At 36.3% G+C, this 27,410-nt stretch overlaps 2 protein-coding genes across 2 annotated transcripts; both read left to right on the forward strand.

Annotated features, from left to right (window-relative positions):
• The first annotated feature begins 871 nt into the window (after positions 1-871).
• On the forward strand, positions 872-10,421 carry LOC145238513 (phosphopentomutase-like). Its single transcript, XM_080101707.1, has 15 exons — positions 872-1,099; positions 1,353-1,452; positions 2,014-2,081; positions 2,164-2,255; positions 2,328-2,412; positions 2,707-2,836; positions 3,104-3,245; positions 3,612-3,801; positions 4,460-4,589; positions 6,236-6,381; positions 6,481-6,574; positions 6,668-6,797; positions 7,150-7,366; positions 8,616-8,746; positions 9,708-10,421. The coding sequence occupies exons 1-15, from the start codon at positions 1,031-1,033 to the stop codon at positions 9,808-9,810; spliced, it is 1,827 nt and encodes a 608-aa protein (XP_079957833.1). The 5' UTR covers positions 872-1,030; the 3' UTR covers positions 9,811-10,421.
• Positions 10,422-10,880: 459 nt separating this feature from the next.
• Positions 10,881-27,308, forward strand: LOC145238883 (RING finger protein 150-like). The gene is made up of 9 exons (XM_080102162.1): positions 10,881-11,180; positions 11,881-12,087; positions 12,778-12,856; positions 13,064-13,187; positions 13,857-13,989; positions 16,539-16,690; positions 17,191-17,284; positions 21,690-21,770; positions 25,359-27,308. The coding sequence occupies exons 1-9, from the start codon at positions 11,034-11,036 to the stop codon at positions 25,497-25,499; spliced, it is 1,158 nt and encodes a 385-aa protein (XP_079958288.1). The 5' UTR covers positions 10,881-11,033; the 3' UTR covers positions 25,500-27,308.
• The last annotated feature ends 102 nt before the right edge of the window (positions 27,309-27,410 follow it).

Raw genomic sequence — 27,410 nt, forward strand, 5'->3', positions numbered from 1 at the left:
GAATTTTGCCAGGTCAATTTATTACATCACAAAAACAATTATTTGACTCTTTTTTGTTTTTTGACTCTCATTCCTATGATCTAGAAATACTATAAGCTTAATGGGTTGGCTGGCTGCTAAGGGACCTCGCACCCCACTTTAAGAACCCCTCTGCTGGAATAATCAAAGTCTAAAAACGCGCCCCACAGTAAAATGGGTAAACGCGCACAGCATTTTCCAACTTGTCATATATAACATTGTTTTTTAACCTGTAGATAATTACACCGAAATGGGTAGGCCTAATTTGACATTTTTCAGGGGTACTACATCTAATAAGCAACATGCTTAAAGTCTTTTGGGGCAGTTATTTTTCTCATTAAACTTATGATCAGATCCGTGTATAGTGTATACTGTATAGTGTTCCAACTACATTATGGTTCTTTAGATTCGTGACGTCATTTTTGGTAGCTTTAGTTTTTTTGAAGGAGGTAAATGCAGATCGTTTGGGTATTTTCTGGCGGAATGGAAAGGTTAAAAACTAGACTAGATAGGTGTGTGTGTGTCGACATGGGAAAAAAGTGACCAAAAGACTAAAAACTATCAAAAGAAAGAATAAAACTTCACCAAATTGCCAACGTTATAACCTGTGCGTGGCAATTACAACGTGGAAGTAGAGAAACGCAATCCACACGAATTTGTTTTGTGATTCCTTAGGATGGTCATTTAGGACATTATGTACCCCTTATTTCATCATCCTCTTATGTGACTATATATGCAGATGTAAAACTGATTCTGTGTGTAGTCTTTTGCTTGTGTTTTTCCGTTATTGTGGACCTTGGTATTGGTGAAATTTGCTGCAAAATGTAATCATTTTCAGGAACTACAGTGTTCGGCTCATCCAGGGTATTTTTTACATAGCAACTCTGTTGGCGGGTTTCGAAGAATAAATTGCATACCGGTATTGTTTGTTTTGTTTTTTACCGGTCGCCCTCTTTTGTGGTATAGAATATCTTGTCACAAGGGTTTAGGGTGGTTAAAAGTTGAAATCAGTATGGAGATTTTTGAAACTGGAAATTCTGCGTTGGACGAGGCTATTCAAAAATGGATGAAATTTGACAAGGTTTGAATTTGCAAAAGCACCTTGCTCAGTTTAAAAGGTTTTATTGTAAATTTTACCAACTTTTAGTTTTGTGGGATACTTGCACTGTGAAATTAGTATGTTGGCGAACGATTTTTAAATTTAATATTTATAATTTTTGTGACAATATAATGTAATGGTTTATGACTTACTTAGATATTTAGCTTTTTTTTAAATTGATTCGGTGTACTCTTTGTACAAGTACAATATAATTAGCTGTATTTTTTGTACACAGAACAGTGTCACAAGAAAAGAAATTCAAACACTATACAAAGACAAAAAATATGACTTGCTTAAAAAGTATCTCCTTAAAAGAATGGAATTTGGAACAGCAGGTATGTATCACTTTTGTTGTGATACTTTGTATTCAATACAGGGCTGGGGAGTCCTAAACCTAAAACTCTGATATAGGATTCTAAAAATTTTACAGGACAGCTGTAACTCTGACTCCCGTTAATAATAATATTAAATGTGTTTTTTTGGCATACTGATATAAAAAGTATAAATGTTTAAAAAATAAGTCCAAGAAATGAGGTTATAAATCTTGGCATATAAAAATCCATAAAATGAGGAAAAATATATTTAATGTTCAAGTTAATCAAATTAAATTAAGGAGCTGGTGTTCAATTTAGAATTGGCTAATTTTCCCAAAGTTCGACTCCGATAGCTCAACAAAATTTTAGAATGCCGAACCCTTGTTCAGTCATTGAGAATCAAGTATTTTATACCCTGTTTGTAGTGACCTGATTTTAGTTTTTTTTTATTGAAGTTGACAATGTATGATACTGCAGGTATGCACTAAGTTACACACTCAGGGTACTAAGCTACCCAATAGTTTTAATAAGCATTTCTTTTTCATTATTCTTTTTTCTAATAATGCGTATTTTGTGTTTAAGGATTAAGAGCTGAAATGGGAGCTGGAAACTCTAGGATGAATGATTTGACAATAATTCAAACCACACAGGTTTGTTTTCACAATTGTTCATGTGGTTTTTCTTATTACTTATAGGCATAATTTTGCCAATATCTTTACATGTTATATGCAGGGATTTTGTCAGTACCTCTTCCAAGAGTTTGGGGAATCTCTTAAGTCTAGAGGGGTTGTAATTGGATTTGATTCCAGACATAACAGCACAAGGTACATAATAAATGAACCAAAAATATCCAAAACAGTAAACCACAATAAGTTTATCATGTATTTTCATCACAGGTTTGCTACTCTTGCTGCCAATTGTTTTGCTCTCAGTGGAGTTAAAGTTTACCTTTATTCCAAGATTGTCCCGACACCATTTGTGGTAATTAGATTAAATATTAACAGTCTGTAAATCAGTGTCCAAATGTAGTAGTGATGTTAAACCTCAGATTGGACATGTTTTGTGATAAAGAAGTGCTACTTGTGCAATTTACATATGTATGTTACCATTATAAGAACATACTTGCAAATGACTGACTGACCCACTTCACTTTTTTTAAATACTGTTTGCCATTTTGTGATCAGGGTCACTGTGATATAGTGATGTTTTCAACTTACATTTTCATGTGTTTTTGTACATAGTTAAAATTTTACAAGAATTAATTTGTATCAATAGCCGTATGGTGTCAACAAATACAACACCTGTGCTGGTATTATGGTGACTGCATCACACAACCCAAAGCAAGACAATGGATATAAAGTGTATTGGGAAAATGGAGCTCAAATTATTCCACCCCATGACTCAGGTTAACTGAATAGACTCTTTTTTATCTTTCCAATAAAAAAATATTTTTAAAATAGTCCTTCTTTTTTTCTCACTTTTAAATTTGTATGCATACCTAAGGACTTAATTTTTCATGTTCACAAAGTATAACAACAGCTGAATGTTGTATATATATATTACAAGTCTTCTATTAAGCTGTATGCCCTTTATACTGTGCATTTTTCATTTAGTTGTTTGTTCATATTTTATTGTGATGTTTTTCATATCTTACTTGGAATGTATTTTCCAGGTATTTCTTCAGCCATAAAAGAGAATCTTATTCCCCTGTCGGAAGATGTGTGGGATGAGAAATCTTGCGAATCAACCATTGACCCGTACGATGAAGTGATGCAATCTTATTACAGTGACTTGGCCAAATATTCAAACTACAGGTACAAAAGTATGAGTACAGGTACTATATTTTGCCCTGTATTTTTGACAGCTAGCAGTTTCGAAAAAAAAAATTCACAAATACACAACATATTTTTACTATTTTATTTAATTTTAATTTTCTATTTTAAATTTGTTAGCCAGTACCTTTTAACTTGGCTCATTTGTAGATCTGCATCTGTTATATGAAAGGGACATCAAATGTACAGTTTTGTTAAACATATTGTTTTTAATTGTACATTGTGTGTTGTCAAAACTCTTTGTATCCATAGCCTCAGCCGTTCCATTCTAAACCCATATAACAACGCAATACATATTTGCAGCTCTTTAATGTTTCTACCAAACACTAAACATTTATTTTATCCTAGAAACCTAAATGAGACTACAAGTTTGCGTTTCACATATACACCTGTACATGGTGTCGGTCTAAACTTTGCCAAACAATCGTTCAAAACCTTTGGTCTTCCTGAGTTTATGGATGTGCCCGAACAAATGCACCCAGACCCTGAATTCTCAACTGTGAAATATCCTAATCCAGAAGAGGGCAAAGGAGTGCTGGTGAGAGTTTTTTTCTGTTTCAGAGTTTTATGTTTGGGTCATTGGCTATTTTTAGTGTCTTTGTCATGTTACTTTTAATGTAATATTTGTTTGAAGATAAACCAACCAGAGTACTTGCTTGTCGTAAATAAATTTTGCTGCAAATTCAACTGCTGCTGTTATCAGAGAAAAAACGTTTTGATCAATCTACGGGTGTAGAGTTCCTATGAATAGAAGTATAAGGGATTGGTTTGGCAAAAATGTTAATGTTTGGAGAAAAAGTCTAATTTGGTGACAAATAGTATTGCTTATGGTTACACATTTGTTTACAAATTTATTTTTGCTTTTTAATTTTACCATAGCTTAATTTATTACAAAATTGTTACACACAAGAGGATGTTACATTAGATGTCACATGAACAATAACATGTCTTTTTAATGGCTGTCCACATTGCTGTTTGTCAGCATTTTGTTTTGACTTTCATGACTAAAATCAATCTGTCTAGCATTAAAACAAATGAACAGAATAAAATCATAGTGATGTAGCACTTGTTATATTATATATATTTACACAGATTTAAAGATGGATGGAATATGTACAAAATGTTAACATTGATTTTTGTTCCCTTTATTGCATGTTTTGTATTGAATACATGGAATAATTTGTTTCTTTACACAGTCACTTGCAATGAGAACGGCTGACGACAGCGGTTGCACGATTATTCTCGCTAATGATCCGGACGCTGACAGACTCGCTGTAGCGGAAAAGTTGGACGGGACATGGAAAGTTTTCACTGGAAACGAACTCGGTAACTAATTATTTCCTATTGTCAAGTCAATAGTAAAAACGTCCGACAGTCCCACAGCCCGAACGAAATGGTTTGGTTTGACCCATGCACAGTTTTAAGCAGGCCTGAAACTTGGCCCCGAACGTTTAAAAAGACCTGAATCAGGCTTAAAATTTAATTTAAAAAGAGACCCGAATCAGGCTTAAAATTGGTATTTTGCCACAAAAGTTGAGAGTAAAATCAGCCCCAAATATATCCCGGTTGATTGAAACTCAGTCCGAGCTTGCTCTGAGAAGTTCAGCCCGACTGACAACTCTAAACCAGGGGTCGGTAACCCTTGGCACGCGTGCCAAGGTTGGCACGCGAGGTGTTTTTTCATGGCACGCCAACTGATTTGCGTGTTTATATTGAAGTAACAATATAACCTGTTACACTGCTTGTTTTCAGTTTTTGTCATGTCAGTGTCTTAAAATTCAGCCTTACATGCACAAAACACTCTGCTTTATCATTATTATTGACATCTGCTGGCACGAGCCTATATTATTTAGAAAAAACGTTGGCACGCGAGGTCATTAACGCAAGGAAATAACGAGTAAATTGGCACGCGTCGCGTAAAAGGTTGCCGACCCCTGCTTTAACCCCACGGGCGCCGCCAGTCTTAAAAATTTCGAAAAAAATGTTGTTTAAACAGAAATTGTCAAATTTTTTTATCGCTGAAAATCTTGATATAACATCAAATTACCAAAAACAAGGATTCTCCTAAGAAATATACTCGCTATGTAATTCGACTTAAATTGTGACTCGATTAAACTTAACTTAGCAAATATAAAAATAGCACTTTGGATCGAAGTGCAGAAAGACCATTTAAGCAAACAGTCGATTGCGTTGATGTTGTTTTAAAGCAAGTGCGTTTGTGCAAACACCCTGACAAAGCGACTGATAATACAAATACAACGCATGATCATGTGAAGCTATTTCCGACTGATCTAATGCTTTTGATTAATGACTTGTTGATCACACTACGTGTTACGAAATAACAACTACTAATACACGCAAGGCTGCTTTATTTCGACCAGAAATGGCCTAAAAATAATCACAAAAGTTTATAATTTTTATATTCTGTTTATAACACCGCTGAACTTATGTTTAGATGAGTTCGTTTGAAGAAGAGTTCTTGCCTGAACAAGTCATGCCGAATTTAAAAACGTATTATTATTTTTTTGTACGTTTAACTTACTGAAACGGCTGTACCTTGTATATCACAAATATACTCAAATTATTCATATTTTGACGCCACTGCAGAGTTGTAAGTCGGGCCTCGGGCTTCGGATTTTTAACAAACGGGCTGAATTCGGGACTGACCTCACATTCTGTGTCCGTAATTTAAAAAAAATACATAGCTAAGCACCTAGTTGACCTAATGACGAACAGCCCCGAAACGTCCTATTTAAACCATGTATTATTTTTCATTGTACACAACGTCTTTTTATAGGCCTGTCAAGCAAACCTTGGGGCCAAACTCGTATCTCAAACTATTCGGTCCCGCGTAAAACTCTGTAGTTTCTGAATGATGAGGCATCTGGTAGATAGCATTTTGCGAACAACCTTTTTCGTCATATTTTTTGAAACAGTACTACGCAAAATAACTAAACTTCTGTATATTTTAGGGGCGTTGTTCGGCTGGTGGGCGTGGCACAATCACGTAACAAAGAATCCCGGTCAAAGTTCACATGCCAACGTGTACATGCTCAGCAGCACTGTGTCTTCCGTTATCCTCCGCTCAATTGCCAAAGTAGAAGGTTTCTCTTTTGAGGTAAAAATCTATTGAGATAATGTATCTCACTAGATGATGACAAAGAGCTAATCCTAATGACGCTAAAACGGCGTTTGTAATCAAATACCGTTTTTTTAGGATACTTTAACTGGTTTCAAATGGATGGGAAACAGAGCGGATCAACTAAGAAGCCAAGGCAAAACAGTATTGTACGCTTTTGAAGAAGCCATAGGTATGTATGTGACCCAATTACTTTTATTTATCTGATAAAGAGTTTGTATTCATCACGAAAACATGATGCCGATAAGTAGTTTGTTCTTCATAGGTTTCATGTATGGGACAAACGTATTGGACAAAGATGGCATCAGCGGGCTCTCTGTAATGGCCGAATGTGCTTGTTATCTTGCATCGAATGGACTCACGCTGCATGAGCAGCTGCAAAGCATTTACGACAAGTAATCCTACATTTTTTTGTTTCTGGTGCCGTAACCACAAAAAAATCGAAAAGGGCCAAAAACGTTTGATTGGCTCCATTGAAGTTGGATTAAAGCTATTTTGACACACAATGCCTTTTTTGCTTGTGAACGTGTCCTTTGCCCATTGAATGCATGTTGCGTATTTCTATTACCCTATAATAAGTACCAAACTTTTAACCTATTTTACGAAAGCCTGATTTAGACCATTTATTAGCATGACTTAAAAACTTATTGTAATGAAATTTTCTTATTTCTGAAGCACAATCTCTTGGCTCCGTTTAGTCAGTTGTGTCTATCACTAAGGGGTCATATGAACTGTATTTTTCACCAGATACGGCGATCACGTGAGCAACAACTCTTACTACATCAGCCACGAACCAGATAAGATCAACGCCATGTTCGAACGACTACGTCACTACCCGGGTGATGACGTCATCACGGATGATTCGCGGGGGATTCGTTATCCGAAACGGGTAGGGCGATTCGAAATCGAAGGCGTTCGTGATCTGACGACCGGATTCGATAACAGAATGAAGGACCGAATTGCGGTAAGTTTTTATCGATTGCGTTTTTTTGGTTTTCAGGTATGGTTTGAGTGAAAAATTTATCTGCAGTAAACCTCAGTTAATCTGGACCCGTTTGGGCCCAAAATTTTGTCTAGATTAGGCGAAGATCCGGGTTAACCGAATCCGGTTCAATTGAGGTTTACTATGTGTGTTTATTGTTTTTGTGGAAACGACTGGTCTTTAAATGTGCTTCGAAGCTACGATCTAATTTCTTTTACTTGCACATTTATTTGGTTCAACTTGTTAAAGCTGTTTCGTTGCTAAACAAACGACATTATTACACAAGGGCCTCGAAATTATTTTTATTTTTTTGAAATACCTTTCGTTTTTACTTTTCGAACTTAAATTTTAACAAATATTCCAACTTTTTTGAACTTACATACCATTGCACATACGAGACAAGCGTGCGTCAAGAGTTTGACCGTGTGGTATTATTTTTAAGTCTTGATTTAGAGAACATGTCCACTAACAAACAAACCCAAAAAACTGGAACAATGAAATACACACTTTTGCTTTACCGAAGGGTGTAATCAATGTTTGTTTACTCATTGATAATTTATAACCTATTGGGAGGCATTGTCGGCGACCATATGCATGCATGTATGACTGAGTATTATTGTTCGCATTACAGGTGCCTGCACTAAACCGAGGCAAAATCGAATTTGTGTAATTCATATCTTTGAACTGTGTGACTTTTTTGCACCATTGGTGTCGTACATCTGAATAGAACTGTGTGACTTTTTTGCACCATTGGTGTCGTACATCTGAAAACGTTTGGTAAATATTCGTTATATCACTGTTAATGCATGATATAGCGGTCAGTTCATATTAGCCACACTTGATATTAAAAAAATCTTTAACCCAGTTCCCTACCTTTATTGACGAATTTCTCACTTATAAATTCCTCCCCATTTCAGTCCTCCCCAATAGACTACATGGTAGATGCTAAACCATAGAAAGATCATTTAAAATTGGGTTTTTATCAACTTTACAAGCCACATGTACAAATTAAAGTAAAATCTCTCCCCGGTTGGAAACCACTGCTTTAACCAGTAATGAAGTTTGCCCATTGCCTCTTTAACAATGAAACTGAACAAATACTTTTACGAGCCCTCTAAATAACGTGCCGTAATAATCCTCTCGTTGTCTAACAGTCTAACTTCCCTTTTCAAGTCGTTTACCAGCCGTTTGTGTCATTTGTTATTATCCTAATTCTGACGTCACAATGCAGTTACTTCCTGCTTCGGCGTCTAGTCACATGATCACATTCTACTTCTCCAATCAAGTTGTGTTGACAATTCGGACCAGCGGGACGGAACCGAAAATCAAATATTATTCGGAGATTTGCGGAAAAGTGGGAACGTAAGTAGCCTGTGTTCTGTCTTATAGCGGGCCTTTTTACGGGCTACTCTAAAATACGCAATCTACGCAATCTACGCAATCTATACGCAATCTACTAAAAAAACTAACTAAGATGTTGACGGTTAGGGCTATTAGGGTCTGGGTGAGTGTTTATAACAAAAATAACTATATAATTTAATCTCAGATACCTTTTGGGCTTAATTTTCTTACAAGTATTAACATGCGGCACCATACGGTATTTAGTACCACTCCCAACCCACATGTGAATATTAAGCCTAAACTGGGCATCTAAAACTAAATAATAGTTTTATTTTTAGTATAAACCCTTACCCAGACTCTAAAAGCCCTAACCGTCAACATTTTTAAAAGTTGCATACGTTTTATAAGTAGATTGCGTATAGATTGCGTATAGCTTGCGTAGATTGCGTATTTTATTTTAGAGGAGCCCCCTTTTTACAGCCTTTTTGCTTTGCCTGTCATCACAGGTTTTTGTTTCACTAACGGCCGCCAGTGTGCCCAGTAAACCTAAACAAAAATGTTGTAGCCCAAATATTTTTTGACATAAGAACTCTCAGAACACTAAGTTTGCTGTGTACCGATGGATGACGTAAAAGTACTTTTATTTAAAGTGATACTAAGACTAGGATAGGGTTAGGAACTGAATTTAAGTTTCCTACTAGCCCTAACCGTCAGCATTTTTGCACAATTTGCTTTTAAATATTCGAAAATGCTCTTTGCGCCATCCATCTGTATTTAGTAAACTTCGTCTTATGTGAGTTATTACGTTAGCAGATTTTCCTTTTAGAAGCTAAAAATCTTGCAAAAGAATTTTTATACATAGACTTCCACCATACGACTAGGAATGTTTGCGACTCCTGCACTACGATAAAATTATAAACACGCTTTAACAGTTCGCTGTAAATCACACGTAGGAAAATTGTATTTGTTGTTATTTTTTCAGGGGAAGGGAGGAGTTGGTGTCGGAGCTTAACGAACTTGTGAAAGCAGTTTGTGAAGAATTTTACCAACCCGAAAAAAATGGATTTTTATCCCGTCCGCTGTGAGCAAAGTATTGTTTAATTGCATTGCCGCCATCACCATCAATACAAAGCATTGTGCTTATATTTATTTCAACTCATAACTTATTTAAGCCGCGTTGCTGCCTCCGCAATGCAGTGTTTGTTTTATAAGCTATAAAATTATATACTGCATAAACAGTTGTGGTGTTTATAACAGTGATTAGGTGTGCTACATTGCAAAACATTGACTGTTACATGTTGTTTATTTACATTTTAAATGGAAGGTGTTTGGTGTGGCTTTTAGGCTTAGGAGTTCATTTTTGTCACACTAAACTATCATTCACATGCTTTACATTTTATTATTTTTGTGTGCTAAAAGTCACTTCACAAATTGTGACATAAAAATGTCATATCTTACATCCGTTTGCTCTCATCTTTAAGTTATTTATCATTTGCAGTTTGAAAGCATTGTTTGTGAAACTAAGTTCTGCACCATAAACCAAAAATCGGTGCCTATTTGACACACTATTTGTTTGGTTATTAATATACCTAAGTTCCCCATTTTCCACCGCCCTTTAAGTCTTACAGTGCTAGGCGTGATTTTTTGTGTCTGATTTGATTGTTTTATGGACGCAAATAAACACTGAATCAGTGTCTGATTTTCTTTACAGTTTCAAGACAGTGATAGTCAACTGCCAGTTAAAAAAATGAAAAAGCAAATTAAAAAAAATGATATTTAAACAAACTTGTTTTCTTGCTTTTAGTTTAAATGGTTACATCTTCTGCAAACAGCTGCATAGCATTTGTAACATTTTTAATGGTGTTTAATATGCTTTAAAAACTTACAATAATCAGCAGCTGGTATTTTTAAAACACGAAAAACTCGCTAAACAAGTATTTAAACGGTGTTTTGTAGGTGGGCTACGTGTAATCTAGAAAACGTAACAAATAAACTTATAATGATGAATACGACGCAAAATGTGTTCCAGGATTTAACGTTTCTTTTCGTAAAATCTTTTTTTTCAAATACTGTAAGATTTCCATGAGGAAATCCAGCGGGACTAATTAAAAGAGAAGCGAATGAAAAAGGGAGTTAAAAAAGAAAAAGGAGAAATATGAAAGGTTATCGACCAGAATCATAATAAGCCAGCGCGCGATCCGCAAATAGCAACGCTGGTTGTCTTTGGTCACGAGCAGACGTTTGTGGTGAAGATTGCTTTTCACCAACTCTTATGTTTTATTACTGAAATAGGTAACCTGTTCACATTATGCTGTCAGTATTTATGTTTTATCTTCTACTTGCGTCGACTGCATCGTTTGTGGTCGCTGGATTAACCACGGATAGTTCAAGTGAATATTATTATGGTGCCATTGTGACGTTTAACTACACTGAAAATGGATTGAACATTTCCCAGGTAAGGGAATGATTTTTTTGAGAAAGACATAATTGCAATAATGCATGTGCTCACAATTTCTGATGTTATTGCTCCTTTTTGGTTTTACCTTGATCAATTAGCTATGTTGACTGGTCCAAGTTTTTTCCATTGCCTAAATGGATAATACATTTTATGAGTTTTTTTTTGTTTAAGTGTTTTATTTAATTGCCAATAAAATTGACAGATTACTATATTGTACTACAGTTATTTCACTTTACAAAGGTCAGTTGCGCATTTCTAAAGTTTATTACTCCTATTAATAAAAACATACTTTTATGTTATTTATAAGTACTTGTCAAGTTTAAAGAATGGCATAAAGACAAGTTATCTGCTTTTGATCAATTGCACCTAATAAAAGTTACTGTACAATTGATTATGTTTAATTAGCTTTTTCTTTGGATATTTCATTTGTAATGAATCTTTTTGCTGTTAGTTTTATTATCATTATTACACATAAAGTAAAAACTGTGTGTGTGTTTCACGAAAATTGACACATGTAGGTGCAAAGTTTAGTACCTTGCATTGACCCTGATTTTGCCCTTTTAACAGTTGCAAACCCAGTCTACTTTTCCATTAGTCATGCCTACCTCTGTACATTTTTATTAATGGGTCATATTTGTTGAATATATTGATTAAAGTGTCAGACCCATGCATATATTTGGTAATATTTGATCGACAGGGCTCCCAAAGCAGCACAGACGAGGAAGGAAATTATGGTGCACATTCGCCAGTCAGAGAAGTAACTGGAGTTGTTGTGCATGCCCTGTCAACCACTACAGGCATCCGAGATGGCTGCACATTCAACTACAACAATGTGTATACCCCACAGCCATGGGTGGCTTTGGTGTCAAGAGGAAACTGTTCTTTTGCTGACAAAATTACTAATGTAAGTGTCACAATTTTTGTCATATGTGGTTTCAAAGGACATGCTTGTGTGATGTGCAAGAATTGCTGTATTATTAAATCTTAAATAAAATATTTCAAAATTAGGCCTTGTTTAATTAATTCATTGACCAAAATGGGTTTAGACATCTTTGAGAACTTTGCTGAAAAACGGTTAAATTATTGTTTATGAGTAATGAAGCATTGTACCTTTTTGACTGAAACCAGGAAGCTGTTATCACTAATTTAATATCATTTTGCAATTGTTCAGCTGTAATCATATGTGAAAGTAAAAACCATCAGTTCTGACTAAGCTAGCCATATTATTGTTTTAAAAGTTAATACTTTTGTTGTCTAATGACAAACAAATAGCAATAGTCATCGTATCGAATGGTGCACATTTTTGATTGTCATGAAAATCTGTGTGGTTGATAACTAACATGATAATGTATTATTAACCTAAACAGACCATGCATAAATTTTGCATCGATCATTTTTTTATTGGAATTTTTACAATATTGGACTTTACATATATCTAACGCCATTTTTGTCATTCAAACATTACATAAAAACCGTTCATAAAAGTGTGTCATGTCAAAGCAGACTCTTACAGCAGTAAATTATTGATATCAGGCCCTGGTGCTGTTCATGTTTTTGTCTTACCTGTGAACTATGAAATGTTATTTCGTTTCAGGCAGCACAAGCAAACGCAAGTGGCATAATTGTGTATGACTACCAGGATTCAACTGGCGTAACAATTATGAGTCATGAAAGTAGGTGGCATGACGATTTGTTGCATATTTATTTAACTTCAACCTTTGCTCTAAGCTTTGCACAATTTGAACAAATGCTTTTTTAGTGAATACTGTAATTATGCATGTTTAACAGTTCCACTGTAATATAGTTGTTGAATATTTTTGACAAACTCCACTTTTCCTAATGATTTGTATTTCAACCCTATAACAATATATGTTTTGCAGACTCTCAAAAAATAGTAGCAATCATTATCAAGTTCAATCTGGGTACAAGTATTGCAAGAGTAGTGGATGGAGGAACCCAAACCATTGCTAGAATAAATCCTGGAGGGAAACACCATCAACCAGGGTAACATTTCTCTAAACCAGCAGGTTGTTTCAAATTACAGAGGCATAAAACAGAGAAAAAAATGTTGAGAAGCATTGCTCTAAACATAATTTCGATTCAGGTCGGTTGCACATACTTGCACCCAAAGAAATATATACTTCCTTTTAGCAAGCAGGATGAAACTGTTTATGCCAAGTCAACTACAAAACACTGTTTCATTTTTTACATTGATGGTGGGCTTAGGTTACTGATTTATGGAAAGTACCAAGTAGCTCCTACAATCAACAACAATTTTTTCTATAATTTTCTTAAGTTCAACTCTAAATGTATTTTTACATTGACCCTTTATGGAATGGACCCCTTATATTGATTGGTTACGAGTGCAAATCTTGACATAAAACTTAGCTAAAGCTCTTGATCAATTAACCTGTACATTACTTCAAAAATGGGTATGTGGCAAAAGGAGAGATTAACAAAAACTAAATGTAATTGCAGTTATTCGGTAACAGGTTGCTGTTGTATGCATTTACCTTCTTTGAGTTCATGAACCCCTAAAAACAACTGATATAGTGAAAGATATGATTTGAATTTGTTTATGTATTCTGCATGCCAGTAAATTTGCTTCTCAAAAAATTAATGCAATACAATATATTTCATGGTATTTTATTTACATTTTTATTTTATTGACAGGTTTCGCCTAGAGAAGACGTCCATTATTTTTGTAGCAGTTTCTTTTATGATTTTGATGTTGGTCTCTCTAGCATGGCTTGTATTTTATTACATTCAACGCTTCCGCTTATTTCAAGCCCAGAGTAGAGGACAGGTCAGTATCTTAACTACACTATGTTATGTTTTCACATTGCTGTGACAAGTAATTATAGGGAAACCGTGAGTTGGTATGTCAAAGCACTTTGTTGTGTTGGGTTTATTTTTCAAACCAAACTTTTTTGATGAAACAAATTAATGCTTTATCGTTTGTTTTGGCATGACCAAATGGACAGTCAAATTTAACCCTATTTTGTGTTCCCAAACCTCTTACCCTTGATGCCACAAGTGTAGATATAGCTGGAATAGGGTATACTATTGTATGAGGGCAGAAACTATTGTCTGACCTACCATTATCCCAACAAAACCAGCACCCAATAATAGTCCAGACACAGTCCTGTTCACACACACAATGCACGCTTCCTACATACGTCAGATTTTGAACCATAATTGCTGGCACCGTTTCTTTGTGCTGTTAAGGCGTTATGCAGCATCATACTTGCGTGTGACGGAGGATATAAGTCATGCTGGAATCTATTTGTAGTAATTTATGTGATGTGTGCCCATAGACCGTGCATTGACAGCCTTACGTTTCCATAAAATACCAGTGGGTTTGTACTCAGCCAATAGGAGCTCCTGGGGCACAATTGTTTGGGGCTTTGAGCCTTTTTGTGCGTCTGTGGGTGTGGTGTGTTAACTTTTTGTATGGTGGAATGAAATGGGTAGGGGTGGTTAATAGTTCTAAAAACACACCTTCTACTCTTACAGTATTTTTATAAAAGACCATCAGTTTTACTATTTTTAAGTATTTTCAGTCGGTTGTTTAGAATAAACGACATAATACCGTAAATTCCTCATACATTTACAAACACTTGTGGCGTCAAACATTTTTCAAACAATTTGCGTTGTACCGCGCGAATATGCCTAGAAAAGGCACTTTTACTTCAATGTGACACCGAATGTCGAAATGTCAAGATTACACCGCAGCCAAGTATTTTTATTTTCTCGGTTAAACACATTTTCATAAATTTGCCCTGAAGGCCGCTTCGTATCTGCATTGCTCAAGGCATCCATAGTTATTATGCGACTGGCAGATAACTTGTATTACGTCACAGTGCCACAGTGCCGGTGGATTACTAGTAATACGTCACTGTACCACGACGTGTGTTTTATGTAAGAGAGTTAAGCTAATGATTACACACACTTTGCACCAAATGCCTGTTCACAGTTAAAACTTCCATTTTCGTTTCTAAATAGTCCTTGTGGTTTTATTATACCTGATACGAAAATCTCAGGTATGTTTTTGCGGTGTAAGGTCATTTTAATGATGACAATATATGAAATTGTTCATTTGATGAGATTATGACATTGTAATTCAGTTTTTAGGGATTCTATTTAAGTAGCATATTACCTTGCCCAACAGTAACACTGCCTAAGAATTTGTATGCTTTTGCTACACTTAGATGGACATGTATGAAAAGTGTATGCGCAAATAAGCCAACTACACGTAAATAGGTTTTACAGCATAGCATACAAACCTAATTAACAATGCAGTAGCCAATAAATCACCCCTTCAAAAGATTGAGCCTTACTTCAAGGCCGTTGGCACTTAACACAACATTTGCACATAACTGATTTAAAAATTCTGGCCTTAAACGTTACGTTTCCGTTTTATATGTAGAAACAAAAGGTTGAAAAGCCATTTGCAACCAACGCACCCCTTCATATGATATGGCTTAACGTATTGTTTACCTACGCCCCTGTAATGTATGCAGCCTAAGCTGACACGGTCATTAGTAAATTAAGGCCTTATACCGAGGCTCTCGTTACGGTAAATGCATTAATACGTTGTATAAAAACACTGCAACATATGGCATACCCCTTGCAGGCCTTGTGTAATGAACGTACAGATAAAATAGGTCCTTTATTTGACTTGGTGGTACCGTTTGTTGGGAAGTTTCGCTTTTCTTGTATAGAACCTTTTTGTGCCCGTACGACGTAACAATTTAGCCACCTTTATTGTTTAAGACTAAAATGTTACCGATTTTGCCTTTGGAAAGAGGAGTAACGAAACTGAAAAACAAAATGTATAGGGAGAAAGTGTTGGATGATTCTTGTTCCCAAACTTAACTATTTTTAAACTTTTGCTCATCATTTTACGGTGTTTGGCTGAATTTCGGTCGGGCAATGTACCACACTATTACTACTTGGCTGAACACTAACCACGTTAAATACCCTTTCTTATTACTACAGGGGTATTAGTTTTGCCGTGTTTTGGTGTAAACTTGATATTTTAGTGTAACAAAAGTGCAGTCGCAGACAAGAACTTTGGTTGCATTTTAAAAGATGATTTTACTAAGACGCTTGTTTCGCTTGTATTTTGCAAAAAGCATTTGTATCTTATTCAAATAGAAAATTTTTTCAATTTAACATGTTATGTTAAGCATTCAACGTTGTATTTGTATCCAAACTTTGTTATCACCAAATTCCAAAACACATGGTAGATAAGCCTAAGGCGCAATATACGAAACCAGACTTCCACTAATAGTAGGCTTCCACAATATAGAACCTTACCTATCTTTAACAATGTTTAATTCCTTGTTACAGCGACAACGGCAGAGCATGACACGCAAGGCTATGGCGAAACTTACAACTAGAACATTAAAGTCAGGTGACACTGCTCTGTCAGGTGACGTCATGTGTGCAGTTTGCATTGAAAACTACAAGATCAATGACGTCATCCGGAAGTTACCGTGTGGGTAAGTGGTGACGTCAGAGCGTCCGTTCGCATTGTCGGTGTTTCTTGAAAACAAACGACCTCGTTAAGCGAGCGTGTGTAGTCATGTTTGCGATTGTGTAAGTTGTTAAAAGTTTTAGCAAAGCCAGTTACCCAGTCTTACTTACTCCCAGACCGAGTAAATGATTTCAAAGTATTTGTCTATACTTTGTGATTGTAAGTTAAATTGTGGATCGATTTAGATGCTGCTTAAAGTATAGCTGTTTTACTACTCACTAACATTGTTATTCTGGTATCCACCAACAAACATACTACAGTGTCACTTTACTAGTTATCTTCACTCAATTTAAATCGTCTTTATTTCGAAATGGTGTATCGATTGATTTATTATTTCACATAAGGCGAAACCGAAAGTGGTTTAAACTCCAAGAAAAAGCAGTGAATGGACTTTAGCCGTGTTTCACTGCACGTGTCATTTCGCTTAACGCGCGTTCTAAATCTTGATTATTTTGTGTGTTGTAGGCATTTATACCACAAGAAATGCGTTGATCCCTGGCTGGAATCGAAGCAAACTTGTCCGATGTGCAAAGTGAACGTTATCAAGACCTTAGCAGCAGTAAGTAAAGTGTTTAACTATTGTATGTTTTACAATGTATAATTGTTTACAGTGGAACATAAAAAGTTTTACGCAAAAAATGAGTAGCTAGTTATGACGTCATTTGCATATGGCGCCACTATTATCATTTAGATAGGTGTTTGTGGTTGTTCTTGCTAGTGTATGGCTATTTTAGTCGGTAAAAATCCCCACGAGTTTCATTTGGTGTTTTTGACGGTGTGCAAAAAAAAGATGACAAAAACGTTGCCGCTTGAAATATGTGAATCTGAGGCATTGAGCTCAGATGGAAAATTACTGCAAATATTGTGATGAAACCAAAACCACACAAAACGTTGTGGAAAAATTGGGAAAGGCTTGGCGAAGGTATTTTCCGGGTATGTGTCGGGTTTCAAGCCGGGGAGGCGGTTTGTCGGTGTCTTGGTTGGGATCGTATTTCCAAGTCTGTAACCCGATCTGGTCGTGGTTTATTCCAAAACCGCTATTTCAAACAGGTTACTTTGTCAAACAACACCGTCTGGAAATGTTGCGATTCCCATTTGTACAATGAATTCCACCATAAATGCTAATCACAGTTCAATCACTCATGAGAAATACAGTACAGTAAAATTTTGCACATGGATAAGACATGTTTCGCAGCAATAAGTTTACACTTTTCAACCAATCTCAAAACTACATGACGTATCGTCTTGTCCAAACAAAATAAAACATACCGTTCCGTCCATCAAAGGCAAAACATTGATCTAAACTTGGCGTGGTGCAGGTAGGGCCGATCTATCTGCTTTAAAGGATATTAGGTATTTATGGTGCTGTGTGAATTAGCCAAATCATCATTACATAGATAGATGGTGGTGTGTGCAAAACGATAATCTGACCGAAACAACCCGTGTAGTTTAATGCTCACCGATACTACCCACAGAAGGCAAATGCAGATAACGCTTTCAAATTTCCGGTTAATTTGAAAGAAGGTTCAAAAATTTAGCCCATCGTCATATAGGGCCAAATGCGACCGTTTGTACAGTGTTAAGCGTCCCTGCACATTGTATGTCTTTGGGGCGGTATTTTGTTACTTGCTCTGGAAGGAATACTGACTATTTGGTGTGGCCCTGTCTGTAGAATAATAAAGGGTTTTTCTACAATGACCAAGAACGCGCGTTCTGCTGCTAGGTTTTTTATTAGGGTTTAGTGAGCATATTTAAGGCCGTTGGCGAAATAAGAACGTTTAACCCGGTCGACAATGGCTGAAAGCTTGTCCATCCATGCTTTTAGTAGCACTTCGCGCGATTAGTGATCCCTCCCTTATACACCAGCTTAAACCAAGAAAAAGCAATGTACACTGCAGCTGAAATGCATTACCAACGTAATATCCCCTGGATTTCGGTCTTACGTCATCATATTTGTTTGTCCTTCTCGAGGCTGCGAATTGGTCCAATCGATAAATTTATTACCATGCATGCGTTGTGTGTGTAATCCTAGCAGGTGAAGTACAAATGGTCGATATGATTATCGGCATATGACACCTTTCGCTATCCGTAAGGGTTTGTAAAGAAAAGAGACAAAGTTTTGACGTCTCTTTTTGTGTTTGCACCTGCTATAAGAAGATTGTTCGCCTTCTGCTGTAGCTGCGTAATAATTGAACATCCGTTGATTTATTATTGGCAGTGTTTTAAAGATGTACGTTTGTGAGTTTGCCTGATTTCAGCTGTTGCTAAAATATTTTTTTATTGAATCTGATGGAATCTATAGCTTTATGATTTTTAAATGCGAAAAGAATTAAAACAGTGTATAAATTAATATCAGTCTTTTGTTCACTAAAATAACAATATTTTGGCCAAATGAACTTGTTCTTAGTCTTAAAAAGTTTTCCTGTTTTAATTAAACGCCAAATGAACTTCACCTATCATCTCCCAAACTAGTGACTTGGAACCTTTGTGTTTCAAACGTTTTTTATGTGATCCAAGATGCGTTTTTTTATTTGTCATTGGTTAAAATTTATCACATAATTGCATGAGAATCATATATGAAAGCAAATTCTTTCTGGTAACCTTTTTTACATTATTTTGTTGCGTGCTTGAGAATGGGAAAACAATACAGGCCAACCCGGTAAATCATTCTAAGTTTCTTGTTATTCACCCATAGGCTATAATAAATTTACCCCCAATTAAGAATTGGAAATTGTCAAGTTGAACAAGCTTACATACTTTTACCCTTTCAATAAAAAAACGACCTAAGTCTAATTGTACCAGCCAGGAACCCGGTCCAAATCCGACTTAAAAATTAACATTATCGACCAGAAATAGGCCCGAAAGTTGCTGCCAATTGTCAGGTGAGACCCGAATTTTTTAAACTAAGGCCAAAAACCGACCCGTAAAGTCAGGCCGGACTTACAACTATGTGGTATCCAAAGTATATATAAAACACAAGTAGTCCAACCCATTGTTACGCGATAGAGCTCCATGGACGCCATTTTGTGTCCAAATTAATACAGCAGGTATAGGGAAAAACACATAAATTGCCTGATTTTTACAAACTGGTGGGCTTTAACGCGAAATTGATAGGCAAAATCGAATAAATTTTTTGGGTTCTAACATTTGATCGTGATAACGCACGCTGAATGCAAATATTTTAAGCTTACATGAAAAATAAGCGGCAAAATTTACATGAAAAAAAGCAATTTAGCTTTTAATATTACGGTGAAATGTTAGAATCCGAAATCATCATTCAATTTGGCGAATCAAATTCGCGTTTAAGATCTCCAGTTTGTAAATATCAGACAATTTATGTGTTATTTTCCTATACCCGCTGTATCATTTTGGACACAAAATGGCTCCATAGGCTTTATTGCGTAACAATAGGTTGGACAACTTGTGTTTTATACAGACTTTGGTGGTATCTACACCTTACACCAAGACTTTACACGTGCAACGTGAGCGCTAGAGCCACCTTAGATTCACTTCCTTCATATCATTTATCAGTAAACAACACTAACATCAACAGAAACTTTCAATGTTTTGTTAAAAAAAGCTCTATGCACCTCCGTCATGCGTAGTGGGCGGGGATATTCGTATGAACCGGATTCGAGCGCAGGTGTTTTGCGTGACTGACTTTGTGTATAATCGCTCACACTGTCACATGATGTTTTTTGTTTACCTTGCCATTTCTGACTGTCAGTGTTGGTGATGGTTATGTAGTGTAAACTCTAATCTGGATGTTGACGTTTAAGGCTGTGTTCAAATTAGTCAAAAAAGTTAACAAAAAAATCTGGAGTATTCGATTACCTCGTGATATAGAAATGTATTTTGATCAGTATATTTACTTTTCACAAACTTTCCGCCATTGTCTGCAAACCCTTGTTCTGATGCAAAAAAATGGTCCACGGTCTAAAATGCTTTGGCACACTGGTTTTAAGGTATTCCCAGACGCGGCCTTATATTTTTTCCGCAACAGTTTGTAGTGCATTCCAACGCATTTCTTTTAAATGAAAAAAAAAACTTGTCCGTTATTTAAAGCGAATAGTACATACAGTAATCTGAAATAACTTAATAAATTCCAAACCCCTGTTTGAAACGACCTCCGATAAATATTTGAGCAATACGCAGTGCCATGAACAGGTTTCATAGAGCAATGGTTGACCGGGCTAGGCTCGTATCGGAACCAGCTTTAAGGTTCAAAAAGCAGGAAAGGTTATTTAAAACGCGAGAATTTTTTTTCTGTACATCTATTGCGGCGCCGGTAACACCGAGAGCTTGAAATATCAACATAAATCGCCAGTAAACGTGTTTGGGCGACGCACAATTTATAATCAATCACCTGTGTTGATGAATTAAAATGTTTTCGTGGCGAAATAAACAACCCTTCATAAACCAGAACCGAAAAGGTGTTTAGTGCTTTATGCTCTTTTTTATAGTTTAGTGCTAAACTATGAAAATATCATTTAAAATTGGGTATTTTTTCATTCACCGGCATATTCCCAGAGCTTAAGTGTCTATTTACAAACCACATGTAAAAATTTAATGAAACCTCCTCCCTCGAGTTTTAAAATTTCTCCCGTCTTGGGAACCACTGGTTTAGTGGGTTAATTGCTAGTTTAAAATTAGGCTTTTACGTCAAAACCAGGTAATGGTCTTAAAAGCATTCGATAAAGCCACTGAATTAACCAGGGACGAAACGTAACAATAATAAAGCAGTTGGTATTGCTTAAGCCAGGACCGTTCTTTAAGAGAAATATAATTTACTCGAATTCGTTTATCGACATTGCTTGTCCTTTTGAAACACGAAACTAAAAACACAAATTCACCGCGCAAGCTTTATTCTTCTGTACAAACAGTGACTAAGCATTCGGACTTGTGTTTTCAACATCAACCAAATATCATCAGAAATTTGACGATTTTTGCTTTGTTTTGCTCAGGGTGACGTCACAAGGCGAGCATCGTCCAGCAGCGGTCATTCGGTCAGTGGAATCACTAATCAGACGGACATCGAAATGGAGGTAAGGACTTGACCCACAAAGCAATTGTGCATGTAGATTTTAATGCAAGACGACTTAAGTATGGTCAAGATATCAGGTAGGACTGTGAAGGAGCACCTATATTTTTTATTTCCAAAAGTCTCCATAAACCGTATTTGTTGGGACATTGCATAAGAAAACGGGGTATGCTGAAACTAAGTACACAGACAAAATCAGCTCAAACTTTAATGTAGGCTTTGGTTTCAAATCTCACCAGAGGTTGTAATTTTTGACTTAAACTGCATGTAGCTGGTCTGTATACCTTTTAAATTGGGCCAACCTTTTTGGCCACGAAAAGACGAAGGCCCATTATTTTGTACACACTAAAACTGTGGTTCTCAACTGGTGGTCCATGGACCACTAGTGGTGTTGAAAGAGTATCGAAATGTTAGCTGTAAATAATTTATCTCACTTCTTGAAAATCGGTTTTAAAGCATTATGTTTCAAGCCCAAATGGTTGTTTCGTATGCGTACTTCAAACTTGCTCAAAAATGAAATGGTCTACGATATTATTTTTACTGGGCCGGTGGTCCATGACCAGAAACGAGTGGAGAACCAGTGCACTAAAACATACAAAATTTTAAAATATCAGGAAGTCGTGCACCTAAGCCTGTGTAACGTTTTGGCAGTTGTTATTAAGATCTTTTGAGATTTGAATGTAAGTTTCCGTGTCAAACGCGTTTGGCATGTTTATTAGTCGTTGTAAGGCAAATCGAAGCCATTACATCATTTGGTTCGTGCCCGGAAGTTTTTAAGGAGAGAATTGGGAAGTCCCCTTAACGTGCGTGGGTTGCAGACGATCACTCGCGGTTCATCACAATCCAATAAACTAAAACAACAACATATTTGTCTGATTTTAAGACACGTTTTACTGCGCTATGGCAAAATATACAACTGACTTGTTGCGTAGCAATAGCCGGTTTTATACACATCAAGTACGAATACCCTTCTCTCTGTTTGTAATTACAGCCATATCTTCAGTTTTTGATTGCAGGTTCGTGACTGTATATAGCAGAACTGTAATGCTTGTAATGGCCAAACAGGAACCACGGATCGTTGAAAAGTGCATGGAAATCGTTTTAGGAAAGTTTGAGACCATTGTACAAAAAAATTCTATCACAACTTTATTGTTTCATTTTGTTTTAGTAAAACAGCAGTTTACAATCAAAACTAACAAAGAAAATATAATATGTGTGTGGTGATTACCTTCTTTTACAAACGTTTCAATAATTGCTGTTGCTAACATCAGTGGTAAATCTCGGGGAAAAAACAAGACCACTTGGCCACATACTCAGAAACAAATGGAATTCCCCTTTAAAACAACGGTTTCCTTATATTTTGTACATTTCCCTTTAATCCCACGCAAAGCATTCTGCAGAGGAACGGACCCACCCGCGCAGTTGTTTACAGAACCTGTGTAATTACGCTAATTACTATGCTTTATATAAGGCCGATACTTGGCCTTAACGATCGAGCAATTATAAACGCAACAGTAAGCAAACATTTTTTGGAATGTGAGGTGTGTACGAAAAATCACGTGCTATAGTGACTGGGCATATCTCGAAAACAAAGTGCTGAACTGTTAAAAACGTTAATCGTGTTTTCACTTATTTCAGCCTGATAGGGCAATGCGTTAATGAATGAAATATGAAGTGGCAATTGGGTTAAGTTTATGGTAAATAAAGACTTACGATGTAAAATCACAAATTCTACCAGCTTTTAAACGAATAAAATTTGCAAAATATGAAGATACGTTTGACCACATTGAAGTCTTGCGGTGGTGTCAAATAGAAGAAAACTCCTAACTGGGCCATTAGTTAAGTTCCCAACCTTTTTAGACGAATTTCTATTGCAAAATTCAAAACATTTTAATTCCTCTCGATTACATAGTTAGATGCTAAACCATACAAAGATCATTAATATTGGGCCTTTTAACAACTTTACAGGTTATATTTCCAGAGCTTAAGTGTCCATTTACAAACCACATGAAAAAATCAAGTGAATTCCTCCCGTTAAGGTTTGAAATCAAAAATCTTTTTCTTAGCACTACAGATAACATAAAGCATTTCAAGTACCATATATCGGCCATTTTGCAAACATATATTTTGCCTGGATTGTAGGGAAAATGGTCTTTAAGTTAGACGTCTGTCAGTTTAGCTGTGGAGCTTAATTCTCCTTTGCTGTGGTGTTATGACAAGCCGAAATTGCCCAGTCATTGTAGCTTCCATTTCGTCGGACACTCCCGGGAAACTCAGAAATCGTGGATGCAATTAGAATCGCTATTAACGGGACGTTGTGGTTATTTCGGAAGGCCGGTTAAAGATGGACCACTAGCTTGTCAAAATAAATCCATTTCTTTTGTTTGAGGGCAAAGTTTGGCTGTAGTTTTAGATGTAAAGAAAATGTTTGCTCACAAACATATTGTAATGCGTTGTCTGGCTAAAGTAACACCAACGTACCGCCCACTTAATTATACAATACGCCCAGATGTCGGCCCTAACCACTCTTGCAAAGCCCTGCTCCCAACGCACGGACTGTAATATTGACATAAACTTGACTAAAGCCTAAAAATACCATTATGTACCTGTCTTTAAATATTGCCCTCATTCGCTGATGTTTGCGTTATTAAGGGCAAGTACAATAATAAAGTGAAAGTCGTTGTCAAATTTGTACACAACACAAATGCATGTGCCTTCCCTGTTGGGCCATGTTCTCCCGCTGTGACCGCTAAATAGTGGTTTACTCCCGTCGGTTTATTGGTTGTTTTAAACCCTATGCTTCATAATCTGCCTTGTCATGGGCGTTTGAGACGAAGCACCCTCACTTTCCCCGTTGCTCTTGTAGCATCAGAAACACGAACGGCATTTTTAGGTGGTTAAACAACTTTGTTAGACCAGAAGTTTTGGATACGGCGTTCCAGTGGCGACTTTTATGTTATACCTGTACCTACAGTACTTCATGGAAAATGTATTGTGTCTCTCTATTAGCTTCTTATTGGGTAAAAAGTGTAATATAATTTTCATATCATTTCATTGCTTCTATTCACTGTAAGAAAATCACATTTCCATTTTGAAATCTAAATTAACTGTAAGTATTGCGTGTAGATTGGCCATGCTGTGCTTGCCATTTTTAAAGTGGCGTATCCGTTATACTATATAATCAATATACTTTTTTGATGACCTACATTATAAGACGGATTGCGTTTTTGGTCAAGACGCAATGGTTAAAACTTTAAATTTAAACACCTGAACTTTAGTACTGTAACTTTGTTCACGTTTGGCCCAGCGGTTAACACCAAGTATCCGAAAGGTTTTCATAGTTGCTTCAATTTCCAAAGTTGCTTTAATAAGCGGATTTAGTTGCATGACACGCACACCACTATTAAAGGTTTGTTATACTTCGGTCCAAACCTTAACCTCATTGGATCCAACCTATGGTTTTGCATGTAGGGTTTGCAGGCCCTAATATTTTTTGAAGGAAGTATGTAAACGCGGGGATCCACAAAAATTAAACCATTCTTTACAGGCACTTGTGTATCATTATTAACAAATACGCGTTTTGTTTATCTAGGAAACCGCTGAAGCTATGCCGTCCACCGAACAACCGATCTCTACTTCTCAGGACGAGCCACACTTTTCGGGTTCGAATCCCGCCCTGAACAGATCCGACGAGGAACCCTCAGTGGACGAGTCAAGCGGTATTAAGGTGTGAACGACGGTTTGCAAACACGACTTCGGTACCCAAACACAACACTGCACTTGTATTGAGTATTATCACCGGGCTTGGATCGAAAAGCCCTAATTTTCATTACGCACCACATGCATCAGTGTGAGTTTAACCTTTCTGCAACACTGTTTGATTTCGTTTTTTGGTCCCGGTACCTGAACTTTTGTTACTGGCCTCTTTGGTTTCCTAATGAGTGTACGTTTTTTTCCCATTTTGGCGGTCATGTGATTTTATGAGTTTTGAGCATATTTTTATAGGTTTAAAGGAATTTGGGTTCACCAAAAAGCCTTTATAAGGGAAATTTTGTGATTGTTGAATTTAACTAAAATTGTTCTGTAACCGAGTACATCAAATTAAAATATCAGTTTTTTAGGCCAACGTTTTTTTTGTAGGCAATTTTATAGTCTGATTACAAGCTCCCAAGTCCCAACAACAAAACGCCGAACTAAAAACGTTGGTTTATATTTTGTCACGTACAGTTTAAAATCATGTTTTGCTAACTCGGTTTTATATCACCAATGGGTAAAATTTCAGTCTGAACTTTAACATATATTTAAACCACAGGGTATTTGATCATTTTTACCATTTACTGTACTATAGAGTTATAAGTCGGGTCGGGTTCGGGCTTAAGTTTTAATGAAACAGGCTTTTGGACCCGACTTTACACTCGGCCACATTTTTATAGTTATTACGGCGTATTGAATATAAAACTTGGCTTGACTTCATAACAAAAGGTTGGGTAAGGTTTAGGTCTCGCTTACAAGTCTGTTGTACTATAGTTAAAAATTGAACATTTTATCCCAATAAAATTTCATCAGCGCACGGTTTTTATAAAATATGCATCATTTTGAAGCCATGAAGCACTTTCTCATTTCGCTACTATTCATTGTTGTGTCATAAACCCCATATATGTGATTTTGTAGCAGCGAACATAGCTTTGGGCATAATAGCCATCAAAAATGCATTGTCTTAACCCATTTAAATGTCCAACAACAAGTATTAACAGCTCACCCGACCCCACTGTTTTATGGAATTTTTAACTTGAAAACGAGTACTTAAACATACATCCACTTGTTTTATATCTCCATACGGTTTCAACACGCCAGGGGTTTATGACGTCATAAACTGTTATTTTGACGTATTTTTATTTTAACCCGATTTGCAACATTCTATTTTCGTTTAGTTAGTGCGTTTGCGGCGTTTTGTATTTGTTTGAAGCCCAGTCTTAATTCTATCGCAAACCGTTACGAAAAATTTCCTGTGGGAAGCTAGGTTATAAACATCACGAAATTCGTCTTTTGTTTCTATTTTCTTAGGGGCATTGGTACGTTACTGAATGCTATGTATTTTTTCTGTACTCATTTACCATCCTTAGGCTGTCATATTGTAACGCCCTTGAATCAAAAACTTTAGTTCTCCAATTAAGCACGTACAGTGGTATCATAATGTGTGTAAACCCCTCTTTGTTTTTTTGTTGCTGCAATTTCTCATCAAGCACTTCTTGTTCCACTTATCACCGTCTTAAGAGTACTTTGACAGTAAATACAGACGTACAAGCATCGAATCACTGTTAAATATCATAAATCACCTTTTCGCATTTGTGTAGTCAAGTTAAGCGTTTGTCCATGTGCCCGAATATACGGTTCATTTTTTAACCTCGTTTCATTTTGTGTTTTTAAATTTGTGGGCCTCTTGAGCGCCTGCTTGCGGATATATTTTGCTTTCGAACTCCTTCGCATTTTTTTCAAACGCGCAATTTTTACGACTTGCAAACAATACAAAAATCCCAGTGGAGTGTTTCTAGTATGCAAAGTGTTTGTGGAAAAGATGTCACACTTAAGGAACGCTTGTTATATTTTTTAGTTTAAAATTCAAAAAAGAAGACGTCGTCTCAAC

Source organism: Phallusia mammillata, chromosome 7 (assembly GCF_965637545.1).
Source record: "Phallusia mammillata chromosome 7, kaPhaMamm4.hap1.1, whole genome shotgun sequence".
Taxonomy (NCBI): domain Eukaryota; kingdom Metazoa; phylum Chordata; class Ascidiacea; order Phlebobranchia; family Ascidiidae; genus Phallusia; species Phallusia mammillata.

Excerpts from the sequence above, each read along its gene's own strand:
- LOC145238883 (XM_080102162.1), top strand. The coding sequence starts at position 11,034 with ATGCTGTCAGTATTTATGTTTTATCTTCTACTTGCGTCGACTGCATCG. Across the intron at positions 11,181-11,880 it reads ATGGATTGAACATTTCCCAG|GGCTCCCAAAGCAGCACAGA; the intron begins GTAAGGGAATGA and ends TTTGATCGACAG. Across the intron at positions 12,088-12,777 it reads TTGCTGACAAAATTACTAAT|GCAGCACAAGCAAACGCAAG; the intron begins GTAAGTGTCACA and ends ATTTCGTTTCAG.
- LOC145238513 (XM_080101707.1), top strand. The coding sequence starts at position 1,031 with ATGGAGATTTTTGAAACTGGAAATTCTGCGTTGGACGAGGCTATTCAA. Across the intron at positions 2,837-3,103 it reads TATTCCACCCCATGACTCAG|GTATTTCTTCAGCCATAAAA; the intron begins GTTAACTGAATA and ends TGTATTTTCCAG. Across the intron at positions 6,575-6,667 it reads CGCTTTTGAAGAAGCCATAG|GTTTCATGTATGGGACAAAC; the intron begins GTATGTATGTGA and ends TGTTCTTCATAG.